This window comes from Podarcis filfolensis (assembly GCF_964270895.1).
Source record: "Podarcis filfolensis genome assembly, chromosome: 9".
Lineage (NCBI taxonomy): Eukaryota > Metazoa > Chordata > Lepidosauria > Squamata > Lacertidae > Podarcis > Podarcis filfolensis.
In genome coordinates, this window is record NC_139610.1 from 64,526,084 (window position 1) to 64,544,085 (window position 18,002).

At 45.5% G+C, this 18,002-nt stretch overlaps 1 protein-coding gene and 1 long non-coding RNA gene across 2 annotated transcripts in view; one reads left to right on the top strand and one right to left on the bottom strand.

The window, feature by feature from the left end:
- Nucleotides 1–17,825, top strand: part of HPSE (heparanase) — a 28,923-nt gene extending 11,098 nt beyond the window's left edge. The window contains exons 3-12 of the mRNA XM_083571437.1: nucleotides 169–303; nucleotides 2,966–3,136; nucleotides 4,254–4,425; nucleotides 4,847–4,894; nucleotides 5,872–5,965; nucleotides 6,092–6,198; nucleotides 8,785–8,899; nucleotides 11,280–11,398; nucleotides 12,840–12,986; nucleotides 15,090–17,825. Of these exons, the coding sequence (XP_083427563.1) occupies nucleotides 169–303; nucleotides 2,966–3,136; nucleotides 4,254–4,425; nucleotides 4,847–4,894; nucleotides 5,872–5,965; nucleotides 6,092–6,198; nucleotides 8,785–8,899; nucleotides 11,280–11,398; nucleotides 12,840–12,986; nucleotides 15,090–15,249 (1,268 nt within the window). The 3' untranslated portion in view covers nucleotides 15,250–17,825. The remainder of the gene's footprint in view (nucleotides 1–168; nucleotides 304–2,965; nucleotides 3,137–4,253; nucleotides 4,426–4,846; nucleotides 4,895–5,871; nucleotides 5,966–6,091; nucleotides 6,199–8,784; nucleotides 8,900–11,279; nucleotides 11,399–12,839; nucleotides 12,987–15,089) is intronic.
- LOC310742573 overlaps nucleotides 1–18,002 on the bottom strand; it is a 403,250-nt gene that overhangs the window by 325,062 nt on the left and 60,186 nt on the right. The window lies entirely within an intron of this gene.

The following is an 18,002-nucleotide window of genomic DNA, read 5'->3' on the forward strand; positions in this document are numbered from 1 at the left end:
AATAATAAACTACCATTATTATTATTATTATTATTATTATTATTATTATTATTATTATTAGACTTCAAAAGGTTCACTGTTCCTGCTGGTGAGATCATCACCCTGAAACGTTGATCGCTGTTGTGTGTTCTCTTTCTCTCTCTCTCTCTCCTCTCTCTGCTGCCACAGATGCTGCAGATGTCTGTGGATTCAGATCCACGCCTATGGACGTCATAGAGCAACTGCAGTCTCAGTGGCCTTTCCAGGAAATGGTCATCCTCTGGGAGGAATCCAGGACGAGGCCCCGAAACACAACCATTACGCGTAAGACGCTTGCAACCACCACGCGCTAATTGGAAGGTCTCTCTCTTCGCCGTTTGCTGAAAATGACGGGGTCTGGAAACTTAATGAGCTCTGCTAATTACCTTTACCTTTAAAGGTAAAGGGCCCCCTGACCGTTAGGTCCAGTCGTGGACAACTCTGGGGTTGCGGTGCTCATCTCACTTTATGGGCCGAGGGAGCCGGCGTACAGCTTCCGGGTCATGTGGCCAGCATGACTAATCTGTTTTTGGCGAACCAGAGCAGTGCACGGAAATGGCGTTTACCTTCCCGCTGGAGCGGTACCTATTTATCTACTTGCACATTGACATGCTTTCGAACTGTTAGGTTGGCAGGAGCTGGGACAGAGCAACAGGAGCTTACCCCATCATGGGGATTCAAACTGCCGTGTAGAAGGGAAAATAAAGTTGTTATTGTGCTTTGCCAGATCTTAGCCTATTACAGTATTTGTAAGGTTCCATGTGCTGGGTATATTATTCAAGAGGATATTTTGCTCTGTAAATGTAAGGTTGTTCCATAGTTGATAGTTTCAGTTACCTTCTGCCAAAAATCTTTCAACATTGGACAATGAAAAAAACATGTTTCAGAGAACCATTATCCCTATTGCATCTCCAGCAGTTAGATACCTTAGATAGCCCTTTTTTAAACAACCGTAATGGGGTCCAGTATATTCTAAATATTATTTTTTGTTGTATGAGCCTCAATTTAAGGTCCAGAGGTGTCTTCTGAATCTAATGGAAGTGACACCTTGGATTACCACCCATGGAGGAGTCTTTCACTGCAGTGGGAATTAATTGAGGATAAAATGTCCTGAATCTCTCCCAGGCCCAACAATTAAAATCCAGAGGTGGGCAGACACTCTGGCAAGTCTGTCCTCTTTGCCTCTCCAGGAACAAGAGGTGTAGAAAGCATTTTTGCCACCAATATAATATTGTTACAGGGGTTAGGTGCCACCTCTACTTTCTGCCAAGCGGTAGCAAGAACCCAGGGGGTTGCAGGCACTCACCCAGGGTCTGTGTTCCTTTGGAGAATTGAGACACAGCCGAGACTGTCGTAGTTTTAAGAAATATGGTTAATTCACCTATTTACATCTTCAGCCTGCATGGAAGGAGTCTGGATTTTATAGCGTGGTCATCTCAAGAGGGGCTTGTTCCCCACAGCAGAGCAGCCCTGGCGTCAAAGGAAGCACTCCCTTCAGCCAGCCAGCCCAAAATGGATCCCAGTCTTTATCTCTCTCCCTTCTTCCCAGCACACCTTACTAAAGACACGCTTTTCCTGACATCTCAAACCCATCAATGTGGCAACCTCCGTCTGTCCAGGACCAATAATTCCTCTTAGAGGAGGAATGTCCAACAGGTCAATCATGATCTACTGGTAGATCCCTGCAAGGTTTTGGTAGATCACGGTCAATCTCTGGCTCCCTTTCCTTAGTGTCGCTAAAACTGACTCCTGCCCCGCCCCCTCACCCTGCCCTCTATTGTTGTTCGATCTCTGGAAGGGAAGATGGAGCTTTCTCTGTGCTGCTGTTTGCATCCATAGTGATCTTTTTTGTGAGTGTCCCTTGCCTTTAACCCCCCAAAAAAACAGAAGTCCCCCCACCGAAAGCTTCTTTCTTAACCCCTTAAAAATGGGGTTTTCTCCTCTCTAAAAAAAAGTTCAACAACTTTGAGCTGAACCGCCCCCCCCAAAAAAACGGGGGTAGATCACTGGCAGTTTTTTATTGTGAAAGTAGATCGCAGTCTCTTGAGAGATGGCCACCCTGCTCTTACAGGAATCAACAGCTTTTGTCATGTTAACACCTCAATCCCAGGAGAAGACCTGGGTTGAAAAGGAAGCTTAGCCTATGCTTTCCCATTGGCCTGCAATCTTCCCTTCAATACTCCACATAATCAGAAATCCTACAATTTATTACCGTATTTTTCACTCTATAAGACGCACCAGACCACAAGACGCACCTAGTTTTTGGAGGAGGAAAACAAGAAAAAAATATTCTGAATCTCAGAAGCCAGAACAGCAAGAGGGATCGCTGCGCAGTGAAAGCAGCAAACCCTCTTGCTGTTCTGGCTTCTGGGATAGCTGCGCAGCCTGCATTTGCTCCATAAGACGCACACACATTTCCCCTTACTTTTTAGGAGGGAAAAAGTGAGTCTTATAGAGCAAAAAATACGGTAATTTCTAGGGTAATGGGGGTCTCCCCCAATCTGCAAGAAAATATATTCTTTTTTAAGAGAAAAAAGAATAACAAGCAGAAAATTATAAATATTTTTTTCTGGACTCTGTACTGCAATTAAACTTTACAACGTGTAACCCTCTGCATTAAGATTCTTTTCACAACTGTATATAACAAACTTTGCAGTTGCCGCTTCCACACATTTGTTATATGCTGTTTCAGACTGTGCAAACTTGGGCCAAACTAGAAGATAAGAAAAATGTGTAACTGTGGTTCGTGCAATTTTAAGCAGCCACTGTAGGTCCCTTCGAACTCTACATTTTTATGATTCTGTGATCCATCTTTGCTAGTGGACCTTCTCCAGTGAGATGATTTTTCTGACCTAGGATTCCGGGGGGGGGGGGGGGGAGGATTTTTTCCCTGGGATTTCCTCCTCGTAACATGACCCTTTGTCCTTATTTTCCCACCTGCTCACAGGAAGTACAGTGGATATTCTGTACGACTTTGCACGCTGCGCCAATCTGCACCTGATCTTTGGACTCAATGCTTTGCTGAGGAGAGGCAACCACTGGGACAGCTCAAACGCCCAGCTGATTTTGAATTATACTGAATCCCAGAATTACGACATGGATTGGGAACTTGGGAATGGTAGGTTTCAGATTTGAGTGTGCTCTTGTGTTGGCAGTATGCAAATGCATATGGGGGGGCAAAGTGGGAGGGGGAAGAAAACCATAAGCCCCTCTTGCCTAAATTCAGCCCTGCAAAATCACATGCCATGTCAAGGATTTTTATTTTTTTAACACAATGCTTTTGTGAAGTGATGCCTTCAGGACAGAAGACAGCAGCAACAACAAAATAAATTGTTACATCGCTTTGAAATGTTTAATGCAGAGCTTTCCAAGCATTTCATGTTGGTAATACACTTTTTAGACATGCATAATCATCATCATCATCTATTTATTTATACCCCACCCATCTGGCTGGGTTTCCCCAGCCACTCTGGGCAGCTCCCAGCAGAATATTAATTAAAAAAGCGATAAAACATCAAACATTAAAAACTTCCCTAAGCAGGGCTGCCTTCAGATGTCTTCTAAAAGTCAGAAAGTTGTTTATTTCCTTGACATCTGATGGTAGGGCGTTCCACAGGGCGGGTGCCACTACCGAGAAGGCCCTCTGCCCAGTTCCTTGTAGCTTCACTTCTCACAGTGAGGGAACTGCCAGAAGGCTCTCAGCGCTGGACCTCAGCGCAGAACGATGGGGGTGGAGACGCTCCTTCAGGTATACTGGGCTGAGGCCGTTTAGGGCTTTAAAGGTCAGCATCAACACTTTGAATTGTGCTCGGAAATGTACTGGGAGCCAATGTAGGTCTTTCAGAACCACTATTATATGGTCTCAGCATCATTTTGCGACACTGTAATTCAGTTTTATTAGCAAACCGGAGGTTAAACTAACCCATTTCTAGCCCTGGGAGGACACATTAATGTCTCTCAACACACAGTTTGGAAAGCTCTGGTTTAATGGAAAGCAATTCAGTGAAAGAAAGGGAAAAAATCCATCACAGTTTAGATGCTCAGGTAATCTGAGATACCGCCTTACCCCTTAGATAAAACTGAGTCTCATGTATCTTTAGTTCCAAGTGTTCCTTTGGAATAGTAAAGTTTGATATTTAACATTCTGTACTTCTGGTTGATTACTGCCGCTGTGCAAATTCTGAATCAGTCACACAGCTTTGAGAGTCATCTAAGGATGTTTACGCTTTCTGCAGAGCCCAACAGCTTCAGGAAGAAGTCTGGCATTTATATCGATGGCTCCCAGCTAGGACAGGACTTCATACAACTACGTCAGCTGTTGGACAGCTACAGCAGCTACAGAAATGCCAAGCTCTATGGGCCTGATGTAGGTCAACCTCGGAAGCACACTCAGAAGTTGCTAAGGAGGTAAAAATAAAACCACCAGCATCATTTTACTTGATAGATCAGGAATGCGATATTCTGCCCCACTGCAGAACATAACAAATAACCATTGTTGGCTTTAGCTGTGGTTTGTTGCCTTAATCCCGACTGAGATCGCTAGGCCCGGGCAGGGTGCAATTTTCTTTGCAGTTTAGATAAAATGTTGTTTCTGAGACAAAATGGACCAGGTTACAGTAGAGCAGAGCAGCAAAACCACAGACCCAATACTGAGCTGGATGTCTAATAAGTATAATACGGAGTATACCTAATCATTCTGAGGCAGCTTCCTAAATTTATATGTTCCAATGTCTGTTTTGCTGGATTACCATTCCCAAAATTTGAAGAATTTGAAGAAAAGCAGAGGAGGTGGTAAATTTAACCCTTGTTGCTCTTCTCTGTTTTGCAGCTTCCTGAAATCTGGAGGAAAAGTAATTGATTCTGTCACATGGCATCAGTAAGTACTGAGTTCATATTCAGCAACTTGTTACCCAAGCATTACGGCAGCATGTATGAAAACATTTACCAGTTACTGGAAACTGTGGAAGGGAAAAGTGCTGTTGTGCTCAGTCTTTTTTGGGAAACTGTCCATGGGGATATCTGTTCAGTAATTGCGACCCTTGTGAGCAAAGCTGTTGGGAATCTCATACTCCCAGCAGGGTCACCCAAAGTGGTAAGGTCAAAGGGAAGGAGCTAGACAAAGAATAATCCGAGAAGTCCTCCATGGCAGAACAGGAGGATGATAACTATCGGTATGTTACAATGCCTGTGAAGGTGGATGAAGGCTAAAGCAGATAGGAATCTACCGGTTTGACGTGGCTACTTCATGCCATCGGAACAGGGCCCTACTGTGAAGACTGTGCGTTGGTCAGCATGCACTGATCTTCACACATAAAACAAATTCCAAAAACCCAACCCATCGTGTTTATAGAAGACAATCTTACTTGGCTACAAGTGATCACCAAAGAAGAAGATATGCTGCCCTCACAAAATATTAGGCTAGCATATTAAAACATAAAAAACCATTAAAAGCGGTACAGAACAATCATTGAAATGACTGGCTACTCAAGAAGGTATCATAGAATAGACTCATAGAATTGGAAGGGATCCTGTGGGTCATCTTGTCCACCCCTCTGCAATGCAGGAATCTCAGCTAAAGCATCCATGGCAGATGCCTTAAAGTCAAAAAGCAAGCATGCCTGTCACTTCTCTGCTAGGAGAGTGTTCCACCGTGACATTAAATGCCCGACTTCTTGTTGAGGTCATTTGGGCTTCTGTAACAAAATGAACACCTAACAGCTCTCTTCTGGGTGATCTCTACTAGAAGGGCTTAAGCATCCAAATTGTGCAGGACATCTTGTATCAACACAAGAGCCTTTTCCAGCACCAGCGTAAATTATGGGTAGACTTACGTCAAATGTCTTGATTTCGCAGCTATTATCTGAATGGCCGAACTGCTACCAGAGAGGATTTCCTGAGCCCTGATGTGCTGGACACTTTCATCACAGCCGTACAAGAAGAACTTCAGGTAATCGGGAGTCTGTGTGGGTGGCTGGACAGCTCATCTATTCCTCCTAATTTAAAGTTGCCAATGTCCCAGGCTCAAGTCCCTGAATTGACTCACCTTTATATACTTTGATTTCACATTCTCTAGCTTGTTGATGACACTGTCCCAGGCAAGAAAGTTTGGCTGGGAGAAACTAGTTCAGCCTACGGAGGGGGTGCTCCTCAGCTGTCCAATACGTATCTTGCTGGTTTTATGTAAGTACAATAATATACGTTCCTACGAGCTCTGCTTTCCTTCTGTGGAATACCAGGATCTTGTTGCGTGTCAAGACCCCATAGCCACCTCCTCGTTGGGAAATAACACACACAAGGACACGGATATTAGGTTTATGTTATTGGGCAAATTTGGCCACAACTTTATTGATTACAGAATGTGAGCAGTATTGGCTTAGGCACTGAATGGACCCGACTATATCTGACTCCTGCCCGATGCGCAGGAAGTCCAGTAAGGGCAAACCACTGGAAGGGGGAGCCCTGTCGATGCAGACCAACTCAAGCTCCCCTTGGTGTTCCCGTCGGGGTCGTGTCATGGCCCTAGCCCTCGACCCGGGCTTTGGACACCCCCAGATTCCTTTAACGGAATACCCTTAAGCTTGTAGGGGCAGGTGATAGCCACACCTCCCCTCCCCTATCACAAGGTCAAACAATGCCTAACCGCAACCCTAACAAAGTTGTGACGATTGCTACGAGGTAGGCGAAAACCACGTGGCCAGTGCCAATTTGCCATGTGGAAAAATTCCTACCAGGCCCTTCAATTGTGACCAACCGAGGTCCATAGCAAGGCCAGTGCCTAAACCTGCAAAACAGGGAGGGAGGACGGGTGATTGAGGAAGCGAGCCAATGAGGAAGCCCTCTGGCTCGCGCCTCTGATTTAAACGGTCCCGGCCATGCCCCCCCAGTCAGTGGATTGGCTGGCCAGGCTCTGACGTGACCGGGACCCCCCGGGCAACGGGGGACAAAGTCCCCAGCCCCCGGTGGGGAGTGGGTGGCCATGTGGTCCACCACAACTCCTCCCCACTGGGAAGTGGAGCGGATTTCTCTACCAATGCCCTAGAAGCCCTTCCTTTGATCAAACAGGAGAAGCTGTTGTGATCATTGATGCCCATAAAGCTATCCATGTCTAGTAGCTATGGTGACTATGTTCTGCCCCCATAGCTAGAGGCAGTAATGTTTCTGAGTACCAGAAACTGGAACCAGTTGCTGGAGTACCAGCTGCTGGAAACCACAGGAGGAAAGAGGGCTTTTGTGCTCAGGTTCTGCTTTTAGGCTCCTCAGAGGCATCCGGTGGGCCATTGTGAGAACACGATGCTTGACCACATGAGCCAGTGGTCTAAGCCAGCAGGCTCCTCTTATGTCCTGATCTGCTTGCACAACCCCCCAACACATCAGTGGGAACCACAGAAAACATTCTGCCCCTCCCCCGCTCCACCTTTTAGTGGTGTTTTAGGGTCTTTTCCAGGTCCAGTGCCATGCGCATGTGCACAATGATGCGCCAATCGGTTGTTGCCTGTACAACCATGAGCGTTCATACTGAATCCATCTAGATTTGTTCACATGGTTCTTCCCCTCGCCCACTCCTTTTCCGTGCATTTCCCAATCACTTCCCTAACCACAAAAAGTCAGTTTCTTTTCACCCAAGTTTCCTAGCATTTGCTTGAATCTCTCTCACGAAACACTGACATTCTGGAGGTTCTCTAATGTTAGCATCAACTGGCAACATCTGGCGGCATCTAGAAACTCACCATGCCATATGGCGAATCGGAAAGGAGACGAATTAGATACCAGGGCTCGTTTTATTTAAGACCAAACCCAAATCCTCCCCCCCTATTGTGGAGCCCATTTATCCTCCTGTATGAGGAATCAAGCTTTTTGTGTTACCCTACCCAGTACCTGACAGGGACGCGGGTGGCGCTGTGGATTAAACCACAGAGCCTAGGATTTGCTGATCAGAAGGTCGGTGGTTCGAATCCCCGCGACGGGGTGAGCTCCCGTTGCTCGGTTCCTGTTCCTGCCAACCTAGCAGTTCAAAAGCACGTCAAAGTGCAAGTAGATAAATAGGTACTGCTCTGGCGGGAAGGTAAACGGCATTTCCGTGCGCTGCTCTGGTTCACCAGAAGCGGCTTAGTCATGCTGACTACATGACCCGGAAGCTATATGCCGGCTCCCTCGGCCAATAAAGCGAGATCAGTGCCACAACCCCAGAGTTGGTCACGACTGGACTGATGGTCAGGGGTCCCTTTACCTTTACCTTTACCCAGGACCTATGATGGCAGCATGTTGAACTGCTGTGCAACTGAGAAAGTTTCATAAGGTGACAGTAACAGAAGCTGGTCTGCTTAGGTATCTCATCATCTGTTTTGTTTCTCTTATGGAAAAAAGCCACACTAAGGGAATTTGGGAGCTGTGGGACTGCATACTGCTGTGAAATTCTGTATTGAAGGACAGGCACTTCAATTTAAGGACCTCTCATGTCCCTGCCAAGAACTGAGAATGCTTTTCTACAGCGTTCTCTCTGCTCCTCTCAACTACTTATTAAAGGTCATGGTTACATTGCTGCTAGAAAGAACACCTGCCTTTTCTGACCTTATAACTATTGAATGTATTTTTTTTTAAAAGCACCACTTCTTATGTTTGCATCAGCTCTTGTTTCTGCCTTGCACGTAGAACAAAATATCACACCTCTTTAGTTAGAACAGATGCCACTCCCAATTCTTTTCAGGTTGCTTGAATTGAAGTTTTCTTTATTTCTTGCTCCCCTCCCCCTCTACTTTTGTTACACAGGTGGCTGGACAAACTTGGTCTGTCTGCCAAACTGGGCATTGACGTGGTGATGAGACAGGTTTTGTTTGGAGCAGGAAGCTATCATCTGGTGAACGCCAGCTTTGAACCTTTGCCAGTACGTATACCTCTAATAATAAATATAATAATAATAATAATTTATTATTTATACCCTGCCCATCTGGCTGGGTTTCCCCAGCCACTCTGGGCGGCTTCCAACAGAATATTAAAATACAATAACCTATTAAACATTAAAAGCTTTCCTAAACAGGGCTGCCTTCAGCTGTCTTCTAAAAGTCTGGTACTTGTTGTTCTCTTTGACATCTGGTGGGAGGGCGTTCCACAGGGCGGGTGCCACTACCGAGAAGGCCCTCTGCCTGGTTCCCTGTAGCTTTGCTTCTCGCAATGAGGGAACCGCCAGAAGGCCCTCGTGCTGGACCTCAGTGTCCTGGCAGAACAATGGGGGTAGAGATGCTCCTTCAGGTATACTGGACCGAGGCCATTTAGGCCTTTAAAGGTCAGCACCAACAATGAACAGTGAATAAAACAATGAACAGGGTGGTGATACAATGAGTCCTGCAATCAACGCAAGATAATATCACCATGGCAAGTATCTGTAAACAAACGATAAGCGTCCATAAAAATGGCAAAAGTAGCTTCTTTCCCAAATAGGTTTTATCTTAAACAATAGCAAACACAGTAAATACGTTTGTAACAGTATGTAGACAGTATGTAAACGACTTAAAGCAGGGGCATATCTGTCCCCATCTGCATTTTTCCATCAGGAGAAGCATCCATCAAGGAGGTTTAGCAAACTGGAGGACATCGTCCTCTTTCTACGCTCGTCCCTCTTTCTGTGCTTTAAGTTGTTTACATACAGTCTTCACTTGTATATTCTTTACTACAAAGCTCGATGACTAAGCTATTCAGCGAGGAAACGTCGGATTACCAGAACAACGTCCAAGCACTGAATCACTGGTACAGTAGTACCTCGAGTTACATACGCTTCAGGTTACATACGCTTCAGGTTACAGACTCTGCTAACCCAGAAATAGTACCTCGGATTAAGAACTTTGCTTCAGGATGAGAACAGAAATCGTGCTCTAGTGGCGCGGCGGCAGCAGGAGGCCCCATTAGCTAAAGTGGTGCTTCAGGTTAAGAAGAGTTTCAGGTTAAGAACGGACCTCCAGAACGAATTAAGTACGTAACCAGAGGTACCACTGTTTATCACAAGTAGACTCTTCATTGCTGCATTTGCAGTTGTTCCAACATAAAATCTATTTTGGAAAGGGAAGAAATGAGCACTGAGCCACTGATATATTTATTACAAGTGAACTCTTTATCTACTGTTGTTTAAGATAAAACCTATTTGGGAAAGAAATTACTGATTATTTCTGTGTATAACACGCCCTCATGTATAAGACGCCCCCCTATTTTGGAGGACTCCAAAAGTAAGAAAAAGGGGGAAGATTGCCCAGAGTTGCTGAGTTTTTTGGGGGAGGATTGCCCAGAGTTGGTGAGGGTTTTTTGGGGGGGGCGCGCCAGCAGAAGCCACCAATCGCCCGCCAAATTGCCACAGCAACAGCTAATCAGCACCAGCCCTTGCTGCAGCCACCAATAACACGCCCAATAGCCGCTGACAATCTCCGACTCGCGGCAGCAACCAATCCCACGTCCCCACATGCACTATCCATGTATAGTCATACCTCGGGTTAAATATGCTTCAGGTTGAACGTTTTCAGGTTACGCTCCGGGGCGACCCAGAAGTAACGGAATGCGTTACATCCGGGTTTCGCCGCTCGCGCATGCGCAGACACTCAAAATGACATCACGTGCATGCGCAGAAGCGTGGAAACGCGACGTGCAGTCGCGTGTTACGTTCTAATCAGGATGCAAACGGGGCTCCGTTCGCATCCAGAGGTACCACTGTATAAGACAACCCCTAATTTTTAACATCATTTTTTTAAAAAATAAACCCTCATCTGATGCACAGAAAAGTATGGGACTTTTGCCATTTTTATGGACGTTTATTGTTTGTTTACAGATAGTTGCCTTGGTGATACTATCTTATGTCGATAGCAATTCGTATACCTCGGCAGAGGAAGTGGCAAAGGTGCAAGGAGGGAGTGGGTGGGTGGGTGGCAAGCAGCGACGGCAGGGTTGGGTGGGCATGGTGCATGCTAACACATATTTTGCTTCAAAAAAATAAAAAATAATAATCCCACTGATTATTACCATTATTATTTTTTCAATTTCTTAACTGCCTTTCACCATAAGCTCTGGAGGCAGTCAGGTCATGGCAATTTAAATTCAAAATTCAAAGCAGTTTAAAATAAATGATGGGAAAAGGAAAAGGCTGGGTACCTAATAGGGGCGAATTGCCTTCTGTGCTTTTGATTCCATCTTGCTCCTGCTTATCCACCAACTCTTTGCTGGTTACGTTTCTTTAACATGTTTTTGCTATGCATAAAAGCTGTCTTCTTTTCCCATGTAAACAGGATTATTGGCTTTCTCTGGTATACAAGAAACTAGTGGGTGCCAAAGTCCTGCACGTCAGCCTGTCGGGTGAAGACCCAAGGAGGCTTCGAGTGTATCTTCACTGTACAAATGAGCACCAGTAAGCATTCAGGCAAATGCCTAGTAGACTCTGAAGACCTTTTGGGAAAGTAACCCAGTATTGTACTTTCACTTAAGGGGAGCGACGGCTTGGAAAAGTTGCAAGGGCCCTGGTACACTAGCTCAGGTGCAGCAAAACACGCTAGTGCAACTGCACCAAAGAATTTGAAGCTTTGTACATGTCGAGTGTAGATAAAGAAAAGTGGGGCAGAATGAAAGGATGCATAGCTGTCAACCGTCCCTTATTTGGCGGGAAACTCCCTTATCCCAGCGCCATGTCCCGCTGCTGTCCCGGATTGATGATATCACGTAAATTTCCCGGGTTTCAAAGGAAGCAGCTCCTCTCCCTCCCTCCCTGCCAGCCTGGGAGGAGGGAGGCTCCAACTGTGTTGCTTGGCTGCGTTGCTCACCCAATAAGGAGTCTAAGAACGACTGGGGGGTGGAGCCTGCATGCCTTGTGCCGATCAAATCGGCCGCGTTGCCTGGGGACTCGCCTTTGCTCAGCACTTCCCAGCGGAGGGTTGACGGTGGTTTTCCTTGCTGCATCCCCTTTGCCGGGTTGCTGCGCTGTGAGAACCACCGCTTGAGGCTTCGTTTGGCTGCTGGCTGGGCTTTCTGCCTTTGGCTCGGAGGACCTCAGAAGTTGAACATACCTGTGCTGGGAAAATCCCTTATTTTGGCTGCTGGTCCCTTATTTTCAAATCTGTAAATTGACAGCTATGAAGGATGGCAGTGAAGACACATAAACTCTCCCCCCAAAATTCCAAAAGGAGTTAGGAATCCTTGCTTTGCAAATGCTTTTCTAGGCTAGGATCCTGGTAACTCGCGGGGCAATTTTTAGCAGATGCTAGCAAAATGCCTGTCACTAAGGCAGGAAACGTGTGTGTGCAGCACGGCCCCACATATTGCTCACCCAGAGTGTCCCCATGGATGGAGAATGGAGTTTGCCCTGCCCTATGCATTTTGCTCCGAGTGTGGCACCTCCTAACCCAGGCCCTTGGCAGGGGCGGACTTTGTAATCTTTTGCAATACAGTGCCCTGTGCAAGGCCGAAATTGGGTGCCGTTGCCATTATAAGAGAACAAGGGAGGTGTTTACAGTGAGTTCCGGCCCCTCTTTTTCTAGACAAATGGAACTGGCTGGTTGTATTTATTGATTTGGGGTTTTCTTTCCCCTTCAGACTTCTCTAAATGCAAAACATAGATGCAAAGATTTCTGTGTTTAAAATACTGCAGTTGTGCATTTCCTCTGATAACGTCTGAGACCTGCAGGCTATAGGGCGGTACACAAATTAAACAAACAAACAACAACTTTTGTACCTCACCAGGAGGAAATGCTCATGTCAAACAGAATGCCCTTATTTTCATCTGAGGAATGTTGGAGTGTCTACTATATATTATCTAGTATATCCTTTTAACAGGCTGCTTCATGTTTTCCTTCCAGCCCGAAGTACAGAGAAGGGGATATCACCTTATTTGCCTTGAACCTCTATAACAGCACAAAACACTTGCAGTTACCTTCTTCCTTCTCCAGCAGGCAAATAGATGAATATCTTTTACTGCCTCACGGAGAAGACAGCATACTTTCCAAGTAAGCAATTCCAACTTTTCTTGCCTTTTTAAATATTATTTGTTTAATATGAGCTTTAAAAACTTGGGATTTTCAGAGGAGACCCTTTTCATTCCCTTTCAAATGTTGTTCGGGTTAGGGTTAGGGTGTTAGCAATTTCTTTTAACCCCCTGTACCCGACTCTTTGATTTTTAGATACTGGACAAATGAGGTACCTCGATTGGGAAACTTTTGTTAGGCTGTGTCCACATAATACAGAGGTCAGCAACCTTTTTCAGCCGTGGGCCGGTCCACTGTCCCTCAGACCATGTGGTGAGCCGGACTATATTTTGAAGGGGGGGGAAATGAATGAATTCCTATTTGGAATGAATGAATTCCAAATAACCCAGAGATGCATTTTAAATAAAAGCACACATTCTACTCATGTAAAAACACCAGGCAGGCCCCACAAATAACTCAGAGATGCATTTTAAATAAAAGGACACATTCTACTCATGCAAAAACACACTGATTCCCGGACTGTCCGCCGGCCGGATTGAGAAGGCAATTGGGCCACATCCAGCCCCCAGGCCTTAGGTTGCCGACCCCTGGCATAATACCTTTGAAGCACACACACGCTTCAAAGAATTCTGGGAACTGTAGCTTGCCCCTCACAAAGTTATAGTTCCCAGCAGCCCTTAACACACCGCAGGACCCAGAATTCCTTGAGGGAGAGGAAATGTCCTTCAAATGTGCTTTAAAGCTATAGTGTGTACACAGCCAGAGTTTCCTGAAGCAATCATTCTAAGAAGCTCAAGGCGATGCTTATGGCTCTTTCCACCCCCGCAACACCTGCGCAGGTGAAATGAAAAGAGGCATAGACTGGCTCACACAGTAACCTTCACCGTGCCTGAGTAATTGGGGCTTTGAATACACCTCACAGTCTGCCAGGCTAACCAATCTAAGTGTTATGTAACATCATTTTGCATAGCAATTACTTCGCACTGCATTCTGTAACCACACATTAACAATGCGCTTCAACCAGTCATGTGTTCACAGTCCACATTTCTGACTTTTAGTCTCAGGGCTATGGGTTCGAGCCCCACATTCAGGAAAAGATTCCTGCATCGCAGAGGGTTGGACTAGATGACCCTCAGGGTCCCTTCCAACTCTACAATTCTGTGATTCTAGGACATTCACAGCCCTTAATCTTCAGCTTGAAAATGACTTCTATTTCTTGAAACAGTGTTCAAGATTTGACAAAAGATTGTCATTCCTGTTCATTGTTAATGCAATAAACTTATTATTATTTTGTTCTTAGAAACTACAGGATCAGGATTACATTTTTAGGTTTCAGGTCCCAAGTACTAAGGAAATCCTTTACACCTTAAAAGCATTGCAGCTAGGAAGGAAGTCAAGTGACTTCTCAGAAATTGTGTCTCAGCTCAAAAACTGGGAAGCCAGTTCCCAAGAATTCTGCCCACATTTCTTTCTGATCCATATGGAGATTTCCTCAATTTATGATAATGATCTGTCCCTCTATGAACTCGTAAGTGAAGCTGCATCCTGTAACCTTGTGCGCTCCAGTTCCCTGATCAGATCCAACTTTCAGCTGGCCAGGAATGACAGCCAGACAGTGTCTGCTAAACTTATTTTTAGCATTCAGATCCACTTTTCTGGAAACATGTGGATTTTTCCTTTTCTTGAAGAGAATGTTTGAGGATGTTTCCACACAGAAGGCTTGCTTTACATGGTGTTACATGTGCACTATGAACTTACATTGGCCAGAAAGCTTATTCACGTTATAAATACTTCTCTTGTGCATTAAAAACAAGCACACAGACAAAGAGCATATGAGGGTTCAAAAGGGATTGAAGCTCTTTGTGTAACACACACGCAGAAAGGCAACCTAACGCTCTGAAATATACATAGATGGTAGAGTTCCCTGTTATTTAAAGCCGTTCTCATGAAATACTTAAAAAATACATTTTAAAACTTCATCAGTTAGAGGTACCATTTTGTATTACAGAATTGTCTTTGTTTTAAAATGGTCTCTTGAAAACAAATGCAACAAAACCTTAACCAGGTTTATTGTCTGAGGAGGACAGATTTTGTGTCTAAAATATACATTCTTTCCTCTCGCAGATCCGTGCAGCTGAATGGTCATGTCTTAAAAATGTTGGATGATGAAATATTGCCCACTCTCAGGGAAAAGCCTCTCAGTCCAGGAAGCCACCTAGCAATTCCAGCTTTTTCATATGGATTCTATGTAATAAGGAATGCCAAGGTGAGGGCTTGCATCTAGCAACTTAGCTCACGTTCCCAAAATTGAGTTGGTGGCCAACATCGTGTCAAGACATCCAGCTGCTCCAGATATTTTGGTGGCAGAAACAAAGCAAGTCAAGAGTGAAGGGGACTATCCCTCCATGCCGGCCCCCGTTTTTATTTCAACTTTCCACCTGTAACATTTACCTAAGAACTTTGTTTCAGCCACTGTTTCCCCAAGAACGAAAGCTCTGCTTAAGGAGGGATTCCAGTTAGAGATGCAAAGAGGATGGATGTCAGCAAATCGCGAAATTAGTGGCGTAGGTTCTCAGCGACGTCTACACTGGCTTGGTCATGTACACAGAATGGAAGATGGCAGGATGGTGCTGCACAGGGAGCTGGCTTCAGGCACTAGGTCTGTTGGCAGCCCAACTCTGTGTCACAAAGATGTCTGCAAACATGGCACGAAAGCTGGCAACATCAACCCCACCGTGTGGGAATACTTTGCAGGCAATTGCAGTGCCTGGAGACAGACAGTCAGGTTGTGCATCCATAGCAGTGGTCAGAGAAGGAATGACCTCTGGGAGGCGTGAAGAAGAAGAAGAAGAAGAAGAAGAAGAAGAAGAAGAAGAAGAGTTTGGATTTGATATCCCGCTTTATCACTACCCGAAGGAGTCTCAAAGCAGCTAACAATCTCCTTTCCCTTCCTCCCGCACAACAAACACTCTGTGAGGTGAGTGGGGCTGAGAGACTTCAAAGAAGTGTGACTAGCCCAAGGTCACCCAGCAGCTGCATGTGGAGGAGCGGGGAAGCGAACCCGGTTCACCAGATTACGAGTCCACCGCTCTTAACCACTACGCCACACTGGCTCCCAGTAGAGAGACGCTATGGTGCACCTGCAGCAAGACAACCGGATGCCTTCATCTGCTCCACCTGCAATAAAAGACCATATCAGTCTTCACAGCCCTACCAAGTGCTGTAATTCTCCAACAGTTTGACTTTCTTCCCAAAGGTGAGACTCTTCCATTATCTCCAGAGGCAGACGGATGCCAACAACAACCCTTTGAGCATCTGAGGATAAACAGGCAAATGGATCAGTTGAGTGACATCAGGGAAAAGCAATCTTGAGGATAACAGAAGAATAAGCAAAATAAAAAAAGTCCTTCCAGTAGCACCTTAGAGACCAACTAAGTTTGTTCTTGGTATGAGCATGCACACTTCTTCAGATACACTGAAACAGAAGTCACCAGAAGAATAAGCAAGCAGGTTACAGGCACAGCCAAGGAGAAGCAGAATATAAGAGCTGTTGGCCAGCCTGCCTGGAAATTTTTACGGGGCTTCTGTTAGGCTAGCACCAAAAAGAGCAGACAAGCTCAAGCATTCTCAGGGATTCTTGTATTCTATGGCAGGGTAGCGATCAGGAGGGACTCCTCTTCGTGATTTCTTATAAATCAGTTGTAGCACTTTTGCAAATGTGTCTGGCACACTTGCATGCTGCCCACCAGCAAACTAGACCTCATCCATGCCAGTCTATTAGCTGACATCTGCTAGGTCAAACATACTAGCAGGATCACCGTGGGAAAAACAGCAGCCATCATAGCCACAAATCCCATTGACGGCAGGTTCCCTTTACACAGTACTTCATGGGTATTTCTGGCCTCGAAGCTACTGTTGCTAAGGAAGCTGTTTTATGGAAGGTACCCGGTTTCCTTTCCCCCCAATATGCATAGAGTAAAACCATTTTCCCCTTCATTATAGACATAAGACCTACAACAAAATGTTTACAGTGTGACACATTCCTGCTTGGGTTGCAGACATTCTGTTCCCAGTTCCTAACTTTTCATTTCCTCCTTGCCCCACCAGCCCTCCAACACACACAACACACACACATACACACACACAAAAACATTTCATGCCCTTTGAGCATGCTCAGTTGTCCCTGGGCATTTTGGAGGGACTGAAAAAATCGTTTTTGTACTTCTGCAAATGTTGACATTCCTCCACATCTGCAGATAACTCCCTTTTCTGTGGGGGTAGGGTCATTCTGACTGCATATAAGCCAGGGATAGTCAACACGGTGCCCTCCAGATACTACAGACTGCAGTTCCCATTGGCCCTAGCCAGCATGGCCAACAGGCAAGAATCATGGGAGCTCTGGTTCCATCCCTGACAAGCAATTGCAATCAAGAGAATTGAGATGGCTATTAGGCAACAAAGGCAAAAGGGTTATAGCTCAGGATTATGAACCCATGCTTTGCATACAAACAGTCCCCACTTCATTCTCTGGCATCCCCAGATGGGGCTTCTGGAAACTCCTGTCTGAAGCTCTGGGGAGATGTGGGGAAACCTGTGGCCCTCCAGGTTCCATCATCCCTAATCCTTGGTCACACTGGCTGGGACTGATGGGAGCTGGAGACCACCGACATCTAGAGGCCACACATTGGCTTCAGTGAACTTGATGGCTCAATGATCAAACTCAGGATAATGTTCCTAGATTTTGGCATGCAGCTTGCCAAAATGCAATTCTAGGCAACTTTCTTGTACTTCGCTTTGATGTGTGTTCATGTGTTTTGGTACCTGCACGTTTTTGAAATAAAGTAATTTATATTAAGCGTTTGCTGCTGTGAATGTTTGGCTTTTTAGTTGTCACATAGCCTCCTTGGTGCTAAAGGGGCTGTTGAATAAGCTCAGGAGTTTCCTACAGGAATGTAGGTGCCACATTTAAAAACCATATAGCTTGATCCTGAACACTTTCATAAAGGAACTCCCACCCCATGAACACTCTAATACCCC